The sequence below is a fragment of the Rhinolophus sinicus genome, linkage group LG02, assembly GCF_036562045.2.
Source record: "Rhinolophus sinicus isolate RSC01 linkage group LG02, ASM3656204v1, whole genome shotgun sequence".
NCBI lineage: Eukaryota > Metazoa > Chordata > Mammalia > Chiroptera > Rhinolophidae > Rhinolophus > Rhinolophus sinicus.
The window spans coordinates 104098086-104117150 of record NC_133752.1 but is presented as its reverse complement, the minus strand read 5'-3'; the positions used below and the strand labels follow the sequence as shown (position 1 = coordinate 104117150).

Below are 19065 nucleotides of genomic sequence, written 5' to 3'. Positions count from 1 at the left end.
GCTGGTAGAAACTTAAGACCAGAAGGGAAACAAAGAGAAGGAAAAAAGAAAAAGGCAGGTGAAACAATGGAGAGTTCCAGAACAAAGTACTTCTCAAGATGGTAGCCCAGCCCAGGTGTTAGGTAGGGGCCAGCTATGTTGACACGGGCCCTACCTGTGTCTGGCACACCAAACCCACATGTCCAGAACCTGGGATGACCCTGGGTCAAATGTTGCCATCAGCCACCCGCCTCCTGCAATCTCCACACCCATCTCCTGGGAGCGCCGCTTGGACCCCCCAACTCTGACATACTCTAACTTCCTGCTGTCAAGAAGCACACTCAGTTTTAAACAAGACACAAATATATACTGTTTGGACTGAATGTTTCATGCCCCCAAATTCATATGTCGAAACTCGACTATCCAATGTGATGGTGTTAGGAGGTGGGCCCTTTAGGATTAGACGAGGTCATGAGGGTGAAGCCTCATGAGTGGGATTCGTGCCCTTCTAAGAGTCACGAGAGAGATGGCTTCCTGTCTCTGCTCTGTGCCATGTGAGGACACAGAGAGAAGAGGCCATCTGCAAACAGGAAGCAGGTCCTCACCAGAACCCCACCGTGCGGGGATGGGCTACACGGGGAGGGAGGAGGTTACCTTAAAGTTGTCAATTAAATGGTACCAAAACCCCTCTCCCATACTCCAGTCTGGTCTTAAAGGCTTAAAACCGCCAAGGCTTTTGTTGAGTTCAGTCTGTGGACTCAGAGTGAGCCGCTCTCCCTCAGCCAGCGCTGACAGAAACACAGCCTATGTGCTCCTCAGAGCTCCCTTTAAAGCAGTGCCTCTACACCGTTCTTGCCTTACATAAATGCTTAGTTAACCCACAAATTCTTGGGCTCTGATCATTTCAGTAACCAGGTGCTATTCTTGTCCAGACCTCAGTTAGTAGGTGTGATTACAGATGAGGATGCTGCAATGGGCAATAATATTGGGCTTCTTATGGATTTTAAATCCAAGGTGACATGGGAATTTAAGATCTGTTACCATGATTCACAGGGAACTGCTTTATGCTAAAAAGTAACAAACGGAGCTCATCAAGGGAGCGGTAATTACAGCATGAACTAGATGCGCATACTTCCTTCCTTGCCTGGGACCAATACCTCAGTCCTGCTTATGAACGGACCCAGCGTAGGTAGGGAAGCTTGCTGTCCCCCTGGGAGGGGAAATGGTCAGGGTGGGGCCACTATAGGGCATGTATTTATTAAGCCACAGAATGTCAGGACGGAAAGGGGGCTTACAAATCCACTCTATCAAGTTCCCTGCTTGCATAGAGGGTACGCTTTGTCCAAGGTGTCTTAGAATTACTGCGTGCCAGGTGCTGTTCTAGGCTCCTTACACATATCGACTCCTCTGATCTTCACAGCCCCCTATGAAGTAGGCTATTATGAGCAGTAATGCTGATTAATACAGTTATTATATTATTAAAATATAATTATAGGGTAAATAATTAATATAAAATACTATAGTATAATTAATAGAATTATAAATAAGACTCACTTAAAAATTAGTTATTCTCTTTGTGGTTCTCATCATCTGCATCTTCTAGATGGTAGAAGTGAGACACCAATAGGTTCAGTGACCTTCCTGGAGTCACACAGCCATCCGGTGGGGAAGGCAGCATTTGGATCTGGCAGCCTAACAGGAGTACGACGCGCTCAGAACTGCTGTGCTCCCCCCTTTCCTCCCTTGTGTCACGGCTGCATCTGTTCCTGTTGCCACTGTAGCCTCTGACCTCTCACTGCCCCGTCTGGCGTCTGTCCTGCATTGTGGGAAGTTTATGGTAGGCCTTCTTGGTGGGGGTAATGACAGACAGGTAGCTAATGTTCAGAGGTTGTAAAGGTGGGAATTTCCGGGGATGGGGACTTGATTGGGTACATGGGACCAGTGAAAGGAAAGAAACAGGGTTTTGCCTAGGTTTCCAGAGCTGTTGCATGGATGATGGTGCTTGTCATGAAAGAGGAAATGGGGAGAAAGAACAGGCCTGAGGGGACAATTCTGGATGCATCTGAGTTTGAGAAGCTTGTGAGATATCCATGTGGAAAGGGCTGTTGGGCTTTTGTCTATGCAGATTAGAAGTCCAGCAAGTCATGTTTACTGAGCACCTGATTACTTGAGACAGGCTGTCTCACGTGGCCTACAGCCACCCAGGGGGGTAGGTATGTTATTCTCATTTCACGAGGTGTGATCAAACAGTATGGTGAACGTTTAAATAAGAAAATTTTATTACAGTAAAAGACATATTGCCATTAATCCCCCTCAAAATCCTCCCCCTCACTTCGAACACACTTATCCCATCCTTGTTGCCACTTTCTGAAGCAGTTCTGGAAGTCCTCTTTCCTGAGTGTCTTTAGTTGTATTGTCATGTCTGCCTCCATGTCCTGAATCATTTTGACTTTGGGGAAGAACCAGAAGTCATGTGGTGCCAGATCCGGTGAATAAGGTGGATAAAAACTATAATGTTTTTATTTGACAGAAATTGCTGCACCAGAAGTGATGTGTGACGTGGAGCATTGTCATGATGGAGGATGATTTACGGCACACTTTAAAACACATCTTCTCTCAACCATAGCTCACACCCAACTGACTGCACAGAACAAACTGTATTGAAGATCCTTGCCTTTCTGTTGGATGGCACACGGCAGCACAATTCACCATATTTTGTGTCACACATCGCTTCTGGTATATGGCAATTTCTGTCAAATAAAAACATTACAGTGTGTCCTCATCCGCCTTATTCACCAGATCTGGCACCATGCGACTTCTGGCTCTTTCCCAAAGTCAAAATGACCATGAAAGGAAAACGTTTTGAATCTATTCAGGACACTGAGGCAGCCACGACAGCACAACTAAAGACACTCACGAAAGAGGACTTCCAGAACTGCTTCAGAAAGTGGCAAGAATGATCAGATAAATGTGTTCGAAGTGAGGGGGAGTATTTTGAGGGGAATTAATGGCAATGTGTCTTTTGCTGTAATAATACATTTTTAAAATTTAAACATTCACCATATTTTTTTTATCACACCTTGTATATCCACAGCAACTGAAGCCCACAGAGGTTTAAAGAAGCTGCCCACCGTCCACTCTCACCTAACAATCTAGCAGCCTGACTCAGCATTGTTGGGGTCTGCCACTCCCTGCCACTCCTCCTGTCTGCCATTAGTCATTCGCAGTGAAACCAGTGCCAACTGTCCAAAGCCCAGATCACGTCCTGCATTCTTCCCTTGCCTAAGACCACTCTGTGGTATTCTGCTCCTCTCAGGATAGAAGCCACACCCCTGTACTTGGCAAGGCTCTTCGGTATAGCTCACACCCAGCCTCACAGGTCTCCACACCTGGACGCTCTGGGCTGGTGGAACTCACTGTGCCTCTTGCCTTTAGCCTTGCTCATGCTGTGCTGAAGACTTAGTTCCTCACTTCTTGGCTCCTGCTTACCCTGCAGCCTCCCTCATGGTCATTTTTCTCTAGGAAGCCTTCTGGAGCCTGCCCAGCCTTGGTTTTGTGGCATTCCTCTGCCCTCCCAGACTACCCTGCCCTTCTTCAGGCAGTGCTCACCTCACTGTGCCCATCAGATCCCACCACCTTGCTAGTGCCCGTAGAATGGCACACAATGATTGCTTTAAAGGCAAGTGGAGTCACGCAAGTCCAAGCCAGGAGACTCCCTAATTCATGAGCTCTTTCTGCTCTCCCAAGGTGCTTTCCAGTCAGGCAGAATTCCAGGTAGGCAGGTGAGACGTGGAAGATTATTCCAGTAAGGGGGGAAGCAGCCAAGCTTTGAAGTCACAGGTGAAGAAGCTGTGCTTGCGGGATAGGAGAAGAGCTGCTGGCTGGGGTACATGGAGCTGGGGTGCCCCTGTGCAGAGAACATGCAGACATCCAGGTTAGAGTATTAGATGCCAGGCAGAGGAAATGCGTCCCGTAGGCAGTGGGACATGATTTGAGCTCTTTGATCAGGGAAAAGTCATCATGAAATTTGCTTTCCAGGGAGATTAATTGGAGGATGGATCAAGGTATGACTTCAAGTGAGAGACTGAAGGCTGGCTAAGAAGCCCGTGGGAAGTGATGACACCTGCTGAGAGCTTGCTTTCCTTGTGCAAGGATGGAGCAGATGGCCCAGCTCCACCACTTGCTTGGGCATAGAATTACTGCCTTGTGACCTCAATTTTCTCATCTGTTAAATGGAAATGATACTAACTGTACCCATCTCAGAGGGTTGTAGTGAGGATTCTGTGAGACAATAGACGCAGAGCATGCAGCTCGGTGACTGGCTGGCCCACGAAAAGGCTCTGGAGCCTCAGTGACTATCACACGAGGAGGAGGAAGGTAGTATGCTCAGGGGGCCTGGCCCACTCTGACTCGAAGTTCCTCCTGCACTAGCCCATGGCAAACTGAGGCCAAGAGGAGCGAAACTCAAGAAACCCTGGGAGAGGGAAAGTGAAATTCATGGTCCGGTGAGTGAAAGGCAGTGCAAGCCAAAAGTGAAATAAATGACAAAACGATTGAGCAGGAAGAGCTGAAATGCTAACGGTTTGCGGTCTCTGTGCTCTCCTGGGTGTTAGCAGGATGTCTGAGGAAACTGCCCTTTTATTTTACAAAGGTTTAGGAGGTTTTTTTTGTCTTGCTTTTGTAGTTGTTTGTTTTGCTTTCCACTTAAAATAAAGAGTTTTCTTTTTACAAAGATCCTTTTATTTTAAATCAAGCTCTCAACAGAGGTGTCACTACCCACGGGACCGGAAACAGATACCACACAGGTGCTCAGCTGGGGTTGAAGGCTCTGCTTGGTTTCATGAGCAGGGGAAGCCGAGACAGCTGGGGCCACGGCCAGGAAAGATGTCAGAGGCTCAACCTCGTGTGAAGTCATCCCCCCCGAAAACTCCCAGAAAACTCACAGAGCTCTGAGACAGGAAGAAGCTGACGTCAACTTATGTTTGGGGGACTTCAAGCAAACCTCTTAGAAATGATTCCTTTGCCCTTTACCAGGTAACATCATAAACTGATCTTTGCTGAGGAGATGGGCCAGTTTGCCCCAAAGAGCTAACTTTATGAAACAAAACACCTTTTTTTTTTTTTTTTTTTTAGAGAAATGCTGTTGCTTTGTTTTTAAGTACATGATAACATAAACAGGACTGGTTAGAGTCCTTTCATTCCTTCCTTGGAGAGGAATGTTCTTCCTGGGCATTAGGATGGGGAAATGGTCCGCACGCAGCCCAGGCCCTGGCAGTTGGTCAGCGCGGTCTGTGAACAGCGCTTTGGAACTATGTGCTTGGGAGTTGTGGGTGCAATCCCACAGTTTGTTCTTAAAGGACTGTAATTACTCCCGCATGAAATGTTCCTGTTTCCCTGGAAAGGAATTTCTGGAGCGAAAGAAAGCTTCTGCACATCCTCTGTCGATATGATTCCAAATTCAAAATCAGTGGTTTTTGTTTTTAATAATGGTAGTAATTAATAGGCCCTCAGCCTTCTTTTCTGTCCCAAATGCTGGCATAAACAGGAGGCAGTTGTTGACCTAAGATGTTGGAACTGGCAACATGTTTAAATATGGGGAATGAACATCTATCTGTGTGTTCCATTCACTCTTTCTTTACACTTGTGCCTTAGATCTTGTGTCATGATTAGTTATCTGTGCAATGTAGTTCTCTCCTGCCCCATGATGAGCTCCAGGAGACCCAGGACTGGTTTGCATTCATCTCTAACCCTATACCTGACACATAGTTGCTCAATACATATTTGCTGAGTGAATGAATGAACAAAGCAATGAACAAATCATTGGAAGTCCTGCCACCGTCAAGACTGTCCCCACCACCCAATGGCTTCCCTCTTCCACCTCTCCCACCTGTCCTGTCTGTTGATTCTACCTTGACAGCAATGTTTTCACTCTGAAAACCTTCACAGCAGAGGAAACTCCCCCATGTTGCCTTCTTGGCACCCACCTATCCGTGCCTTTGTTTTTTATTGCTGAGAGTACAGAAAGCAGCGAGGTTTCTGAAGGAGGTATCTATTTCTGTCCCAAACAGAAAAGAGTGGGTGATTCCGTGGGCAGAGATGGCAATTCCTGAACACGGTGCGGTTGACTCATGCCAGGAGGTGCTCAGAATTTCCTCTGTTTTGTGGGCGGCTGGGCCAGACTTAGACCGACTGAAGTGCGTTCTTTGAAGCACAAATGCAAGAAAGACATCCCAAACTGCTCTTGCGGGGTGGGTAGGAGGAGCACGGGAAGGGAACAGCGAAAGTCAGAGAATGTAAGACTCCCAAGGGCTCAATGGGCCTTAAGCGGCCAGCCCCTCAAATAGATTAAGGGACGCCTCCTTGCCATCAGGGTCTGGAGTCTGCAGGCACAGGCACGCTAATTTATGCATGGCCGCAGGAGCAGTGGAACATACCCCATCACATACTTCATTTTTTAAAAAGTGAAAATAAATCTCTTTCTTAGCACAGCACGTATCTTTGACCTTTAGCAGCAGTTTAGGAAAACAGTAAAGAAAGCAGGCTCTGGAATGAGACTGCCTGGCTCAAATCCTGGTCGTGTTCCATTCGGCAACTCATTTAACCTCCGTGAGGCTCAGTTTGCCAGGTGTAAAATGGGGATATTAAAGAGGCCTCCCTTCTTTTGAGGACCAACTATGTTTTCACATAATACCTGAAAGATGTTAAGGCTATCAATGTTCACTCATATTATTATCATTATAATTTAAAACATTTCTTGGAACAGGCTGACAGCAAATAAGGCTGAAAGGAAAAATCCAGTATTGATATCAGTACTCATGCAGGGCTTGCCTTAATCAGCCATCTGTTTTCCAGTTCACAGCCTCTCTGTCCAGCTCACCTTTCTCTGTCACTACGGGCGATCGGGGCCAACCAGAGACTAGTCAATGTTCCATGCTCTTTAGTGTAAAGGAACGAATTGCCTCCATGGAACGTCCTTTTCATTATTTAGAAACATGTTGCTCTTTCTTCTTTTTTTTGGTGGGGGAAATACTCTGCTTGGTGGGGGAACTGCTCCTGCTCTGACAGCAGCCTATTCTTTCAGTGCGTCTGGAACAAGGGTGTGAGGACGCCTTGGAAAGGGAGAAAGCCGCCTAGGAAGCACATCTGACTAACCTGACGCTCTCCATCCACGTGGGGCAGGCCTGGCCCCAGGCACAGGCTTCTGATCAGCACCTCACTCCTTCCCTTTGTCCTCCTCCCAGCACGGTGACCTTCTGGTCACCCCCACCCATGCCACCCACACTTGGATGCCTTAGAGTTTTCTCCTGCCTGTAATCCTCCTGTCAGCAGGATGCTGGCACTGGGCTGCAGGCAGAGCTGCTGATCAAAAGCCCCATGAATTGGGTGGGTGATGGGGGTGTAGGTGTGAGCTGTCAGGAGGGAGCCCCGGGATTCTAGCCCCTGGCATGCTGGTTAGCTGGGGTTGGGTCAGGGGCAAATTTGGATGGGGACTTCCTGACTGTTACCCAGAGGTGGCATGTGGCCCTGGTGACACTGATCCAGTGATCTATTGTGTGAATGAAGTCTACCAGGCCCCACTGACAGCGTATAGACACTAGAGGATTCAAGTGAGATGAGGACCGCTCAGGTGCTTTTTCTATGAGCAAAAATATTTGTGGCTTTTTGTTTGTTTTTTAAATCAGATAATCACTAGCCCTTGGGGCCTCCTTTTGGATATATATATATATGTCCAATTCGCGTCCCCAGAGAATCTGAACTAATTAAGACTAATCGGTCTTAATTAGTCTTGGCTGGGGCTTGGACATCCTGTGTTAAAGCATCCCACATGTACACTTCATGTGCAGTTGGTGGTGGGAACCAGCACTCTAAATACACTTCCTGGTGGGACTTGTGTTTTCTTATGGAAGCAAATCCCAGAGTGACCTTAAACAAGTCAAATAGCCAAAAACTGTCTGAGTAATCTTAGAGTGGAAAATACCTAAAATACCTAGGGACAATTATATTACTCTTTTCCCCTAAATGGGTGACTTATTCGAAGGCCTGCTGGGGGGATTCAGTGATGGGTTGTTGACTCATTGGCAAACCCTGTTGGCTTCCCTTGTCAGTCTTCAAGATAAGAACTGCTCAGCAGATGTTTCATCTCTGTTGTTAAGCCAAAAGTGGTTTGAGGGGTAACCCTCGGGGTAAGCCAAAAGGACGGTAACCTTTCTCATCTTGGTAATCCTGATGCGTGAGTGGATAGATGGGTACATATCACTGAGAGTCAATGTAAAGACATTCAGGGAATATTGGACTGGAATTTAAGAGGTCTGGATTCCAGTCCTGGCTTTACCACTTTCCTTGCTTGCCTGGTGTCCTTGGTTTGTCCTTGGTACCCTTTTTCTTGCTCTCTTCTCTAGCAAGGTTGCCCTTGCCAAGCCAGTTACAGCTCCCTTACTGGGAAGGGTAACTTCCTGTGTCTCATTCTCTCTGTTCATGACTATAGGTGTTATGATATCAAATAATATAATCAGAGGTCTTCCCAGGGTTCAAATGTTACCTTTTCAGTGGCTTCCCCTCCCCCAGCCTCAGTCACCTTCCCACACAAATTCTCCTTCCTTTTATGTTTCTCACTGCTGCCCCAAATTTGGGGTTGGGGAGCAGAAAGTGGATTAAAGCCACAAATCCACACTTATATGTGATCTGGGTGCTTTTGGATTTGAAAAGTATGAAAACCACATATCCTTAATTTCGTTTCCTGGGAGAGGAAGTAAAAACTAGAGGCTGGAAGGCGGCAGAAGAGAACCAGAATGGATAGGTTGGAAAGAGCCAGAATGCCACCCAGTTCATTTTCCCAGCCAGCATATGCCCCCTCTATGTCATCCCTCAGCGATGGACAGACAGCCTCTATTTGAACATTTTCAGGGATGAAAGTCATAGAACTTTTGGAAGCGATTAGTTGAATTAAGATAGTCTTTCCTTTTCTCACAGGGAATGGTCTGGGATAAAGAGGAGAAAAACAGGTTCCCAATAATGGAAGACCTCTCCTGTGAGGAACAAGGAAATGGTTTCAGGCAACAATTCCTTAAATAAGCAAACAAACAAATGGCCTCACCAAGAGTTAGTGGAGTTTTTTGCCTTGACTCTCACAACTGCAACAAGTCACACTTGAGAGCAGCGGAGAGGGTTGGAAATAACCTACAGTGAGATGTCAATTTTGGTACTTTGACACTCAAAGTTCTCTTAACCCAGACCCTGTTGTGTATGTCTTCAGTTTGGAAACTTTTTTCATCCCAAAGTTCCCCGGCTTGAAAATGCCTTTTAAGCAGAGCTAATTTTAGAATCCTTACCAGAATTCTTGACATAGAGTGATAAAACTGGAAGGGGGGGGGGTGTCTCAAAATGATCTCTTTCAGCCTTCTCATTTTACAGAGAGAAACAGGCCCAGGGAGGTATAGAAACTTGTCAAAAGCCATGCCCATCACATATCTTCTCTTGAGTCCTCCATCAATGTTTGTTAAGAGGTGCCTTGGCTTTCTATCCCTGCAAACTTCAATTTCCCCCTAATTCTTCTCTCCACTGACCTCAGGGGACAGGTCTCACTTTCTCAGGGAACTGTTTAGTTTTAAGGTTTCTACTGATGAACTTGAAATTAACTTGAATGGCCACATGTTGAGGGAAAGCCTGACTTAAGGGTGAGTCTAGAGTCTAGTTATTATAGGAATGACTTCAGTAAGAAATTACACAGAAGTATCCAGACTACTCAAAGTCTAAGAGTGCTTCTCTTTAGGATGAGTGGGGTCAAATGATGGGGTTGTGTTGAGCTCATCAACAGTTCTTTACTGCCATTTCTAACTGACCATTACTGAAGTCAATGCTTCCGTGCCTCGGTTTCCTCACATCTAAAATGAAGCAATCCTGCCTTATACAGGATATAGGCAGCACTGCCTATTTAAGACATGTGGTTTTAAAGAAAGTAGTGATTGTTTTATGCAATGCTCCCTCTGCTTATCACAGTGCTGTCTCTCCAAGGTGTATCTTAAAGATGAGCAAGCTTATATTGTTACCTTGTGTTAATAACATTTTGGGGTCTAGAGAAATTGAATGATGAAATGTGAAGAGTTAAACTTTTTGTGTTTTAATGACAAATGTGAAGACGGGAAATTCCACTGTGGGCAGTAGTCTTTACAAGAAGGGATAATTAGACCGAAATATTGTCTTAATGGGTTTCCGCACTTTGTTTTTCATTGTTTTGGTTTTTTGTTTTTTTTTTTATTTTTTTTTTTTTGGTGTTTTTTTTTAGTCTAGGGGATGAAGATTTGATCATAGAATTCCTAGAATGAAAGAAAGATGATCAAGGCATAGATAAACTCTCAGAATTTCCACAATTCTGAGAAAGGTGCCTTCAATAACGTGCCTTATTGGCAACATGAGGAGAATTATCTTTTTAATCACATCCCAGAACCTAGTAATATAGAGACTAAAAATACCCAAGTTGATTAATACATCCCCTGTAACCCAGCACAATTTTAAAATCGTGGCTTTGGAAATTTTCAAAATGAAAATCTGCCTTATGAATCAGCTAGAAATTGCATCTGTTGACAGTCTGTTTCATTTCGTTACAGACCTCTCACCCCTGAGGAATAAAAAGACTCGTGTGTTTTAAGATTGGGTTCTTGGAGGAAAAAGTCTGAAACGAGAATTATTTCTTACTCTGGAGTAAGAAATACAGTCTTAAACTGTATGTTGACTCCAGACACTCAGCACACTTCATTCTCTTTGACCACCAATCCTCACTGGCCTCTGGGTTGGACTGTTTCAAGATCCTCACGACAGCTGTGTGTGCACCTAAGCCGTCTCCACCATGAGCTAAGGTCCTCCCATGGAGCTCTGCCCCGTCTGCAGGGAAAGGAACAGCAAGGCATAAGCCCTGAGACCTGAGTTTGAGCCCCTGCTCTGTCACTGCCTGAGGGACTTCTGAGTTTTGGGTTCTTCCCCGTCTAGTGGGTGTGACATCCACATAGCAAAGCCACTGTGAAGATTAAAATAAGACATATATCTGGCATGTCAAAAGTACTCTGGACTTGTAAATGGGAATTTTTACTTTCTAATCGTCTTTTATTGACTACCGAATGAAGTGAAAAAATTTTAACTTGTTATCCAAAGCATTGGATCATTCATTTGACCTCATCATACCTTTCCAGTCTTAATGGCCAATATCCTCACATCCCCATCCAGTGCTGGGGGCCACAGCAGGCCACTTGCTGTTCCCCAATGCTTTTCTGTGTCTTTGCTCATAAGATCCTCTCAATCTGGAATCTCCACTTACGGAAATTTACTAGTCCCTGGGGCGTCTTCTTGCATAGCACCTTCATGAAGCTTTCTGTGATCGCCTCGTGTTCCCATAATCTTACCACATTCTGACTTGTATTATTGTTGTTATATCTATGTCTTTCTTGCTCTTACTAGCTATAAGTCTCCTAAGGATCAAGACTGTCTTATTCATTTTTGTATTTCCTATAGTGCTGACAAGGGCCAGAGAGATATTGGATAGATTTTTGGAGTGAATGAAAGAGTCCTCATAATACTTCCACTTGCCCTCACTGCCATCAAGACCATTCATATCCTCAGATAAATCACCGCTTGCTAGCAATAACACAAGTTTACTCAGAATGTGTTTCCCAGAGAGAGGGCATGATTAATTGTACAGATGGCTCTGGCCTGGCTTGGATTGACCTCCCACTTAGCAAAGACCCTGCTGAAATAGAAATCATGTTATAAGCTTTCCTAATATCATGCCCACATTAGTTCCAAAATGAAGAAATTCCTACACGTGCTTCACTGCACAGCCCAACACAACGTGGCCACTTCTCCCAAACAGGCAAAATGTCTCCTTATGTGCATCATCGTGTTTCACTTCTTAACACATCTTTCTGTGGCCAGTAAGCATTACTATATACTACAATTAAGGATATGACATTATAGACTTTGCTATCTTATCTGTCTTCCTGGGTAAGCAAGGGAAGAAGTCATTAGAAAATTCACACTCAATTAGGAAGGGTGGTTTGAGGTAGCAGTTGGTGGTTTCTTATTTCTTAAAAAAAAAAAAAAAAACTGTGACAAAACCCATTTGAAAGGATGAATGAAATTCAAAATTTGCATGTATATAAATATCACATACACATACATATAGGACATGCATATATACAAATAAGAACATAAGAAAAAGTAGTGTTCTGAAAGTCAGCGTGCTTACATTTCCAAAATTTCTATAAAGTGGCACATATAAGAAGTATCCTAGTTATTATTCGCTGAGGCAGTAAAAACCAAAATATACATCTTTGAAGCTAAACTTTTCTGAGATCTTTCATTATCCCAATGTTTCGTATATGAGTTACTGACATCTCAGGCACACGTACCTGGTCTTAGAGAGATTCCCAGCAGATTTTTAGTATTAGCTTAACAGCTGGTAGGTACAGTAGAAAACTAAATCCATTAGAAAATAAAAGAAAATTTCCTGAGGAATCTGTTCGTTAGTATCCTGTTAACGTTCAAATGTCAGGCTACTCTATTCTTCCCAGAATTAACTGTCAAAAACTTTGAGTGACAGGAGAGCCCACTGTTCAAGCTCTCTGTATAGACTGGGCACAGTTGAGGCATAAAATGGGCCCTGGCGGGTCATGGACAAGAGGTAGAACCCAGGATTCAACCTCCTTCTCTGCACCTTCTACTGAAGTGCCCCCTGTGATTCTGTGGCTGGGGAGAGGTGACATCTGTTAGCCTTCCCAAGACTCTGAGGGCACCCGTGACGCCTTACCTTCCAGGCAGTCAGTAACCAAAAAGAGTGTGAAGAATCTCCACATCAGTAAGCTCGGCTCCATCTTCCTGGCACCTGGGATAGGCTGCCTACTCAGGGGCAGTGAAGAGAAGGTCTTTCTCTTCAGAGTGCTGGGTTTCCCGTCAGCCTCTTGTTAGCATTGTGCTGGAAGGATGGGATGAAATGATCCATCCATTCGGGTTGTCGTCCCCGCTGGCCCCTCCAGTCTCTGTGATACTCAGGACTTGCTTTCTACAATTTTTTTTTTAGCCAGGAAATTGAGTCTAACAGTCTATTCTCTTTTCTCAAATATAGGAAGTGGTTTTAACCAGGTTTTTTCAAAGTTTAATTGCTGAGAGGTGTAGGCTGGAGTGGGTGAGGATTGGACTCTCGTTCTTTCTTCAGCTTCACCCAGAACAGGAAAGGGAGATCCCCTGCTGTTGAAGGAAGGTGAGCAAGCACTTCTTGGCAGTGGTCTTATCTAGCGTTTAAACGGACGTCACCATGAAACTGAGGTCCTCCCCCAGATTTGCAGCTCCCGGAGGAGTTAGCAGGGGCCACACAAGTGGGGCAGCCTCAGCCATACATGGCAGTTTCCTCCAGCTGTCTGACCAGCGATCCCTTTATAAAGTCTAGTGAGTGTCAAGATGGGGTCTCCAATATTCAGGTATTTGAAGAGGAAGCAGCAGACTTCTTGCATACCAGAATTTGTGAATAACCTCCCAAGATTGACAATTGGTACTAGCCATAGTCATTTTACCAGGATGTCCTGAGTTGCTGAATGTGAGTTGTCGTTTTGCAAGATATGTTGCCTCCAGATTTGTCTTTCTTTTAAAATATCATACTAAAAGGTGGGCTTTAATTTTAAACATTGGGCTTTTTGTTTGGCAAAATTAAATTTTGCTTCCATGTTGAATTCTCAGAGAGCTATCTTCTGATTTTCACAAAATGGTTGGCCATTTCGCTATTTAGAAACTCACATCCATTAGCAATCATCTTGTTATAGAAAAATAATAATTTAAAAAATATTAGAATGAAAGCAAAGATGTTGACAAAAGGAAGACCATCTGGACAAGCCAAAGCCATTCATGGTTCCAATTGTATTCTCTCCACCCCCGACGTTCTCTCAGAAAGTCAACTAACTGAGAAGAGCCTTGGAATTCTACAAATGAACTAAGAATGGTTTCCATGCCAAGTACCAGACTTTGCAGAGAAAAATAGTGAGCTGACCTCTTTCTCAGAGTGAGATGTTTATCCAAATGTGAAAAGATTGTCTTTTAAGATTCCAGAGCAAGCTTGACCTCATTTCTAGAAACATTTTCAGCTGTACGGAGGAGTGCAACAATTCCTGTTGTCCCCAGGGTCTGTTCTAGTTAGTCAGTTGGAGAGTTTGCTAGCGATGGTTAGCATCATATAGTTTTGAAACAAACTTACAGAAAAATTGGAAGTACAGTACAACTAACTTTTCCTTCAAACCGTTTAAGAATAGTTGCCAACATGAGGTTTCTTATTTCCTATGAACAAGGACTTTCTCCAACATCACGACAATCGTCACCATCAGAACATGACATTGACGCGTTCCCACCATTCAATCCTCAGACCCAAGTTTCTCTAGTTGTGTCATCAGTGTCCTTCACAGACACAGGACCCTGTTCAGGAGCACTTGTTCCATGTAGTTGTCACGTGTCTTTTGCAGGTCCTTTGTCTTTTTTTTATTTCATGAACTGACACCTTTGAGGAATACAGGCGAATTATTTTGTAGACTATCCGTCAGTTTGGATTTCTTTATTGTTTCCTCATGATTAGATTCAGGGTTTGCATCTTTGGCAGGAATAACAGAGAAGTGGTGCTGCGTTCTTACTATAGCTCCCTTTTATCCCATTATGGATGACATTCACTTTGATCACTTGAATAAAGTGGCATCTTCCAGGTGCTCCTACTTCAAAGTCACTGTTTTCCTCTTTCTAATAAATGTGTTGTGATACGATGTTAATATCCCATTACACATCAAACTTGCAATTTATTCATTGACTTGTATCTATATGGACTCATGATTTTCTGTTTTATTCAATGAGTTCTAATCTATTATTGTCATTTACTTCAATGCCCAGATTGTCTCCTTTGTTTCCATTGGGAGTCCATTCAGAATGGCTTCTGAGTCCTTTTGATGTGTCCTCATCATTCTTTGAGTACCTCCTTGCTTTGCGGGCATAAAAATATTTTCCTGACTCATGTTGTTCTTTCTGTGTCCAATCCCTGGAATCAGCCATGTAGCCAAAAAGCCCCAATTCCTTTAGAGGAAAATAGTCTTAGAAGCCACAATGTACTCATTGCTATTGGGCTGGCACTATTCCCAGGCTCTCCCAACGGACAGAGCTAGGGAATAAATGTGTGTGTGTATGTGTGCACGCGCGCGCGCACACACACACACACACACACCTTTGCATCTATATTTCTATGTCCACCTACACATATGGAAAACTACAAGTTCACACTGATCCATCCCAACATCCCAATTCCAACCTAACACCACAGGGCTAAAATCTCATTTTGTCTTTTCCTGTATTTGTAACTCCCTTCCCTGACTGTGGGAGATTTGCTTTCCATTATCCCTAGCCTATTTACTTTTGCACCAGTCCCCTTGTATGTGCCCAGTCTTTCATCTTTCCCTCCACCCCCTTCCTCACAGGGCACCCTCTTCTCCCTGCACAGGCTGTGAATCCCCATTCTGAGCCAACCCCCAGACTCTGAGGAAATGGCCTCCTCGTCCTGGTCAGGCTCTGGCACCCCTCACCAAGCTAGCGCCCATGCTCCCACGGATGTCATTCTGACCCTGCTTGGGTGTTGCAAGCTCATGCTGGGTCATGCCCCTTGGGGACGACCCCCTCCACTTGCTTGGTTCTGACACCCCTTGCTACCAGCTCCATGTGTGAACCCCCTCCCCACTCCACTGGGACTTAGATAGCCCTTGTGTATCTGCCTGTCTTTGTGGACCCCATTTCAACCTGATCAAACTCTGACTTCCTCCACTGGCCTGCTCCCTGTGGGTTCCCCTGTTCCACTCTGTTTGGACCCTGACTCCCCATTCTAGATCGTCTCCCCATGGAGACACCCTTCTCACCCCCTTGGGCTGTGACCCCTACTCTGGATTACTGTGTCACTTTCCACTGACACCACAGTTGCCTCCCTAACTTTAGGACTGAATTGTTCAGAAATGGAAGGAGAAGAGGAAGGCTTGTGGCCACTATTCAAGAGCAAGGCAGTAAAAGGAAAATGAGGCCAAAATGTGAAATCCAGGCAACCTTAGAGAATGAGCACATATGTACTAAAGAAGCAACGAAGCCATATGACCTTCAAGCTTTTTAAAACTCTAGAACATCTTAGGAATTAATATTGCTTGTTGGGAAGTAATAATTACCTAAAGTTCATTAATATCTTCAGTTTTATTTCTTCTATGAAGTTAAACTAAAATTAAATTTAGTGTTATGTATTTACAAATTTTTTGAGGATCAAAGAAATATTAACCAGGACTCATAAGGTATACTTATGGGTTAAAGTAGACAGCAAAAATTAATCTCACAGATTAATTCATTGCTATATAAAACAATCAAAATTTGAATCATAATTCTTTTTGCTTTAGAATAGAACTTCCCCCAACCCCTCTGCATAATAGTTAGTAGGGTCAAATCCATTTTATTTTATTAGTAACAAAGTAACAAAATATTAGCAAAATAGAGTAAATATTTTATTTTACATTTTTATTATTAAAACGATATACAAGTCATTAAAATGAAAATAGTGATTTGGGGGAGTCTTTTTAAGCAAACAACTATAATTTTTATGAATAGTGTTGCTAAGTTAGAGGCCCATATCAGAGGCCACATTTGACAATTCTTACATCCTATCCTGCACTGGTATATTGGGGAAACAGGAGGAACATAGAAATTGCACACTGCTCCAAAAAATTACCAGTTGATTTACCATGGGAAGCTCACTTCTCCATTTTTAAGAAATTTCAGGTTGGATTGTGTTCATTTTTTACTTTGAATGTTAGGACTCGTTGCTCATTTACATCCATCCCGGTTGAAACACCATGTAAAAGTCTTTTAGTCACACAGAGAAGTCAACATGATTGTGTGGCGTACATATTGGGTATTCATTAAACTGAATAATAATCAAACATGTGATAAAATAAAAACTCAAGTTATGTGACAGAGACCAGAGACCAACAAACCAACAATCACCTATGATGGTGTGATCGAGATCGCCAGTAGTCCACCAAAAAAAGTCACTCTTCCCTTCTTCTTGGGCAAAGGAACAGAATACATTCCTCAGCCTCCTGTAGCTAAATGTGGTTCTGTGATGAAGGTCTTGCCAAGAAATGTTAAAAAACGGAAGTGATGTTTAGCTCTTCTGCCTCATTTGTTTAGCTGGAAACCCTGGCATTTCTTCTTTCCTGATAGCTGGAATGCTATGAGGAAGGGACTCTTGGAAGCTCAGTGTTGAAAATGGTAGCAATGTGCCTGCCTGCATTCCTGAATTTCTGGAGCACAGCTACCTATGACCTGGAAACTGTACCTCAAATTGCTGTGTAAGAAAACAGTAAACTTTTTTGCATGTTAAGCCACATTATTGTTTGGTCTTTTGTTACAGCAGCTTGGCTTACCCTAACTAATATAATTAGTCTTAGTGGACAGATGAAACATCGTACGTTCCTGTATCAGTGATCTCCCATGGAAGAACAGGCTTGCTTAGGAATGGCTCAACAAATCTCAATCACATAAAAACAGCCATAATAATATAATAGCTTCAGTCTGATGCATCATAAATGGGAAAAACCCACCATTTTTTTGAGCTTCTAATAAAAAATGTTTTACCCTATCTTTACAAAATATAAGGGTTCTGCCATTTTGCTTTAATCAATAAATGTAGCTAAGTGATTCAATTGCTTCACATGTTGTTGTTCAAGGTTTCTTCCAAATACTATTTTTAAGTTTCCCATAAAAATTATGTTGATATTTGAGCAAAGATACTGCCTGACATTCAAGGAGCTAAGCAACACCTAGGCCTAGTGGTAGAGCCTTCCTCTTCTCCTTCCAGTTCTGAACAATTCGGTCCTAAAGCAGAACAAATAACTTTAATATTTAATTGATTATAATTATAAAATATTTATATTAATGAAAAAAATTTAAATACCATATCAAAAAGCCCCCCCACCCCAATTTTTCTGACAAAAATAGAGGCTCAATTCTTGGTACTGAGATGGACTAATGTAAAACAAATAACTTAGTTGACTTTTACCGTTTGCACTGAGCTGAACTTTCAGTCTCAGTTCTCAGTCCTTATTGACCTTGATCTTTCTAGTTGGTATTTGACTGTGTTGTGCGGAGACAAGATGGAAGGAGAGGAGAGGAAAGTACATCTATTTTGTCCTGAACTATATAAAATCTTATACGAATATGTATATGTGTGTGTGTGTGTGTGTGTGTGTGTGTGTGTATTGCTATATAATATATAATTATTATAGATGTTTTATACCAGGGATGCCAAAAAATAAAATGAATACAAGTGGACACTGGTCAACGTTGTTCAAGCAGTAGTTCATCACAATCAGAAGCATCTGGACGCTGATGGTAACCACTTTAAGCACCTCTTGTAATTGCAGACGTCAAACGTGACTTGTATTCATCTTTTGTCATCGGTATTTTTATTACAATTTTAATACAATTTTCCTTTCTTAAAAGGTGTATACATTTCTTGGCACTATATGTATATCAGTATATCTATATCTATATTTTACATCTATACTGATATATATATCTGCAAGCTGTTGCCTTTAATGAATTTATAGTTGAGAAGGAAAGACACTTGAATATCAATTCCTCCAGGAGGTCTTTTCTAATCCTTTATATTCACTCTATCATAGCATATGACACACTGCATTGTAACTCACTATTTATATGCCTTTTCTTCCTCTAGCCTGGTGGTTAATCTTTTGAGGGATTAACAACCCTTTTGAGGGTCTGATGGAGTCTATGGTTTCTTCCCTTGGGAAAAAAATGTACATCCGCCCATGCCCAGTATGTTGGCAGGCTGTCTCAGAAGAGGTATTGAGCACTTTGAACTCCAAGTGTCTGAGGACCACAGATTAAATACTCCCTGCCAATCTATGGGGCTTTGGAGGGCAGGCCTACACCCAATATATTTTTGAACTAATATCAACTAACACAGTGCATAATACATGTTGGTGTCCCGATGCTGTTTGTTAAGACACATGTGCATAAAAATAT

At 43.2% G+C, this 19065-nt stretch overlaps 1 protein-coding gene and 1 long non-coding RNA gene across 2 annotated transcripts in view; one reads left to right on the top strand and one right to left on the bottom strand.

Moving 5' to 3' along the window:
* Positions 1–11705, top strand: part of LOC141570040 (uncharacterized) — a 45680-nt gene extending 33975 nt beyond the window's left edge. Inside the window, exons 5-8 of the long non-coding RNA XR_012493784.1 lie at positions 1033–1168; positions 4018–4484; positions 4734–5013; positions 10584–11705. This is a non-coding gene — a long non-coding RNA (uncharacterized LOC141570040). The remainder of the gene's footprint in view (positions 1–1032; positions 1169–4017; positions 4485–4733; positions 5014–10583) is intronic.
* The window catches only part of IL2RA (interleukin 2 receptor subunit alpha), a 55846-nt gene extending 37970 nt beyond the window's left edge, over positions 1–17876 (bottom strand). Inside the window, exon 1 of the mRNA XM_019738178.2 lies at positions 12776–17876. Within this exon, the coding sequence (XP_019593737.1) occupies positions 12776–12839 (64 nt within the window). The 5' untranslated portion in view covers positions 12840–17876. The remainder of the gene's footprint in view (positions 1–12775) is intronic.
* Between the last annotated feature and the right edge of the window lie 1189 nt (positions 17877–19065).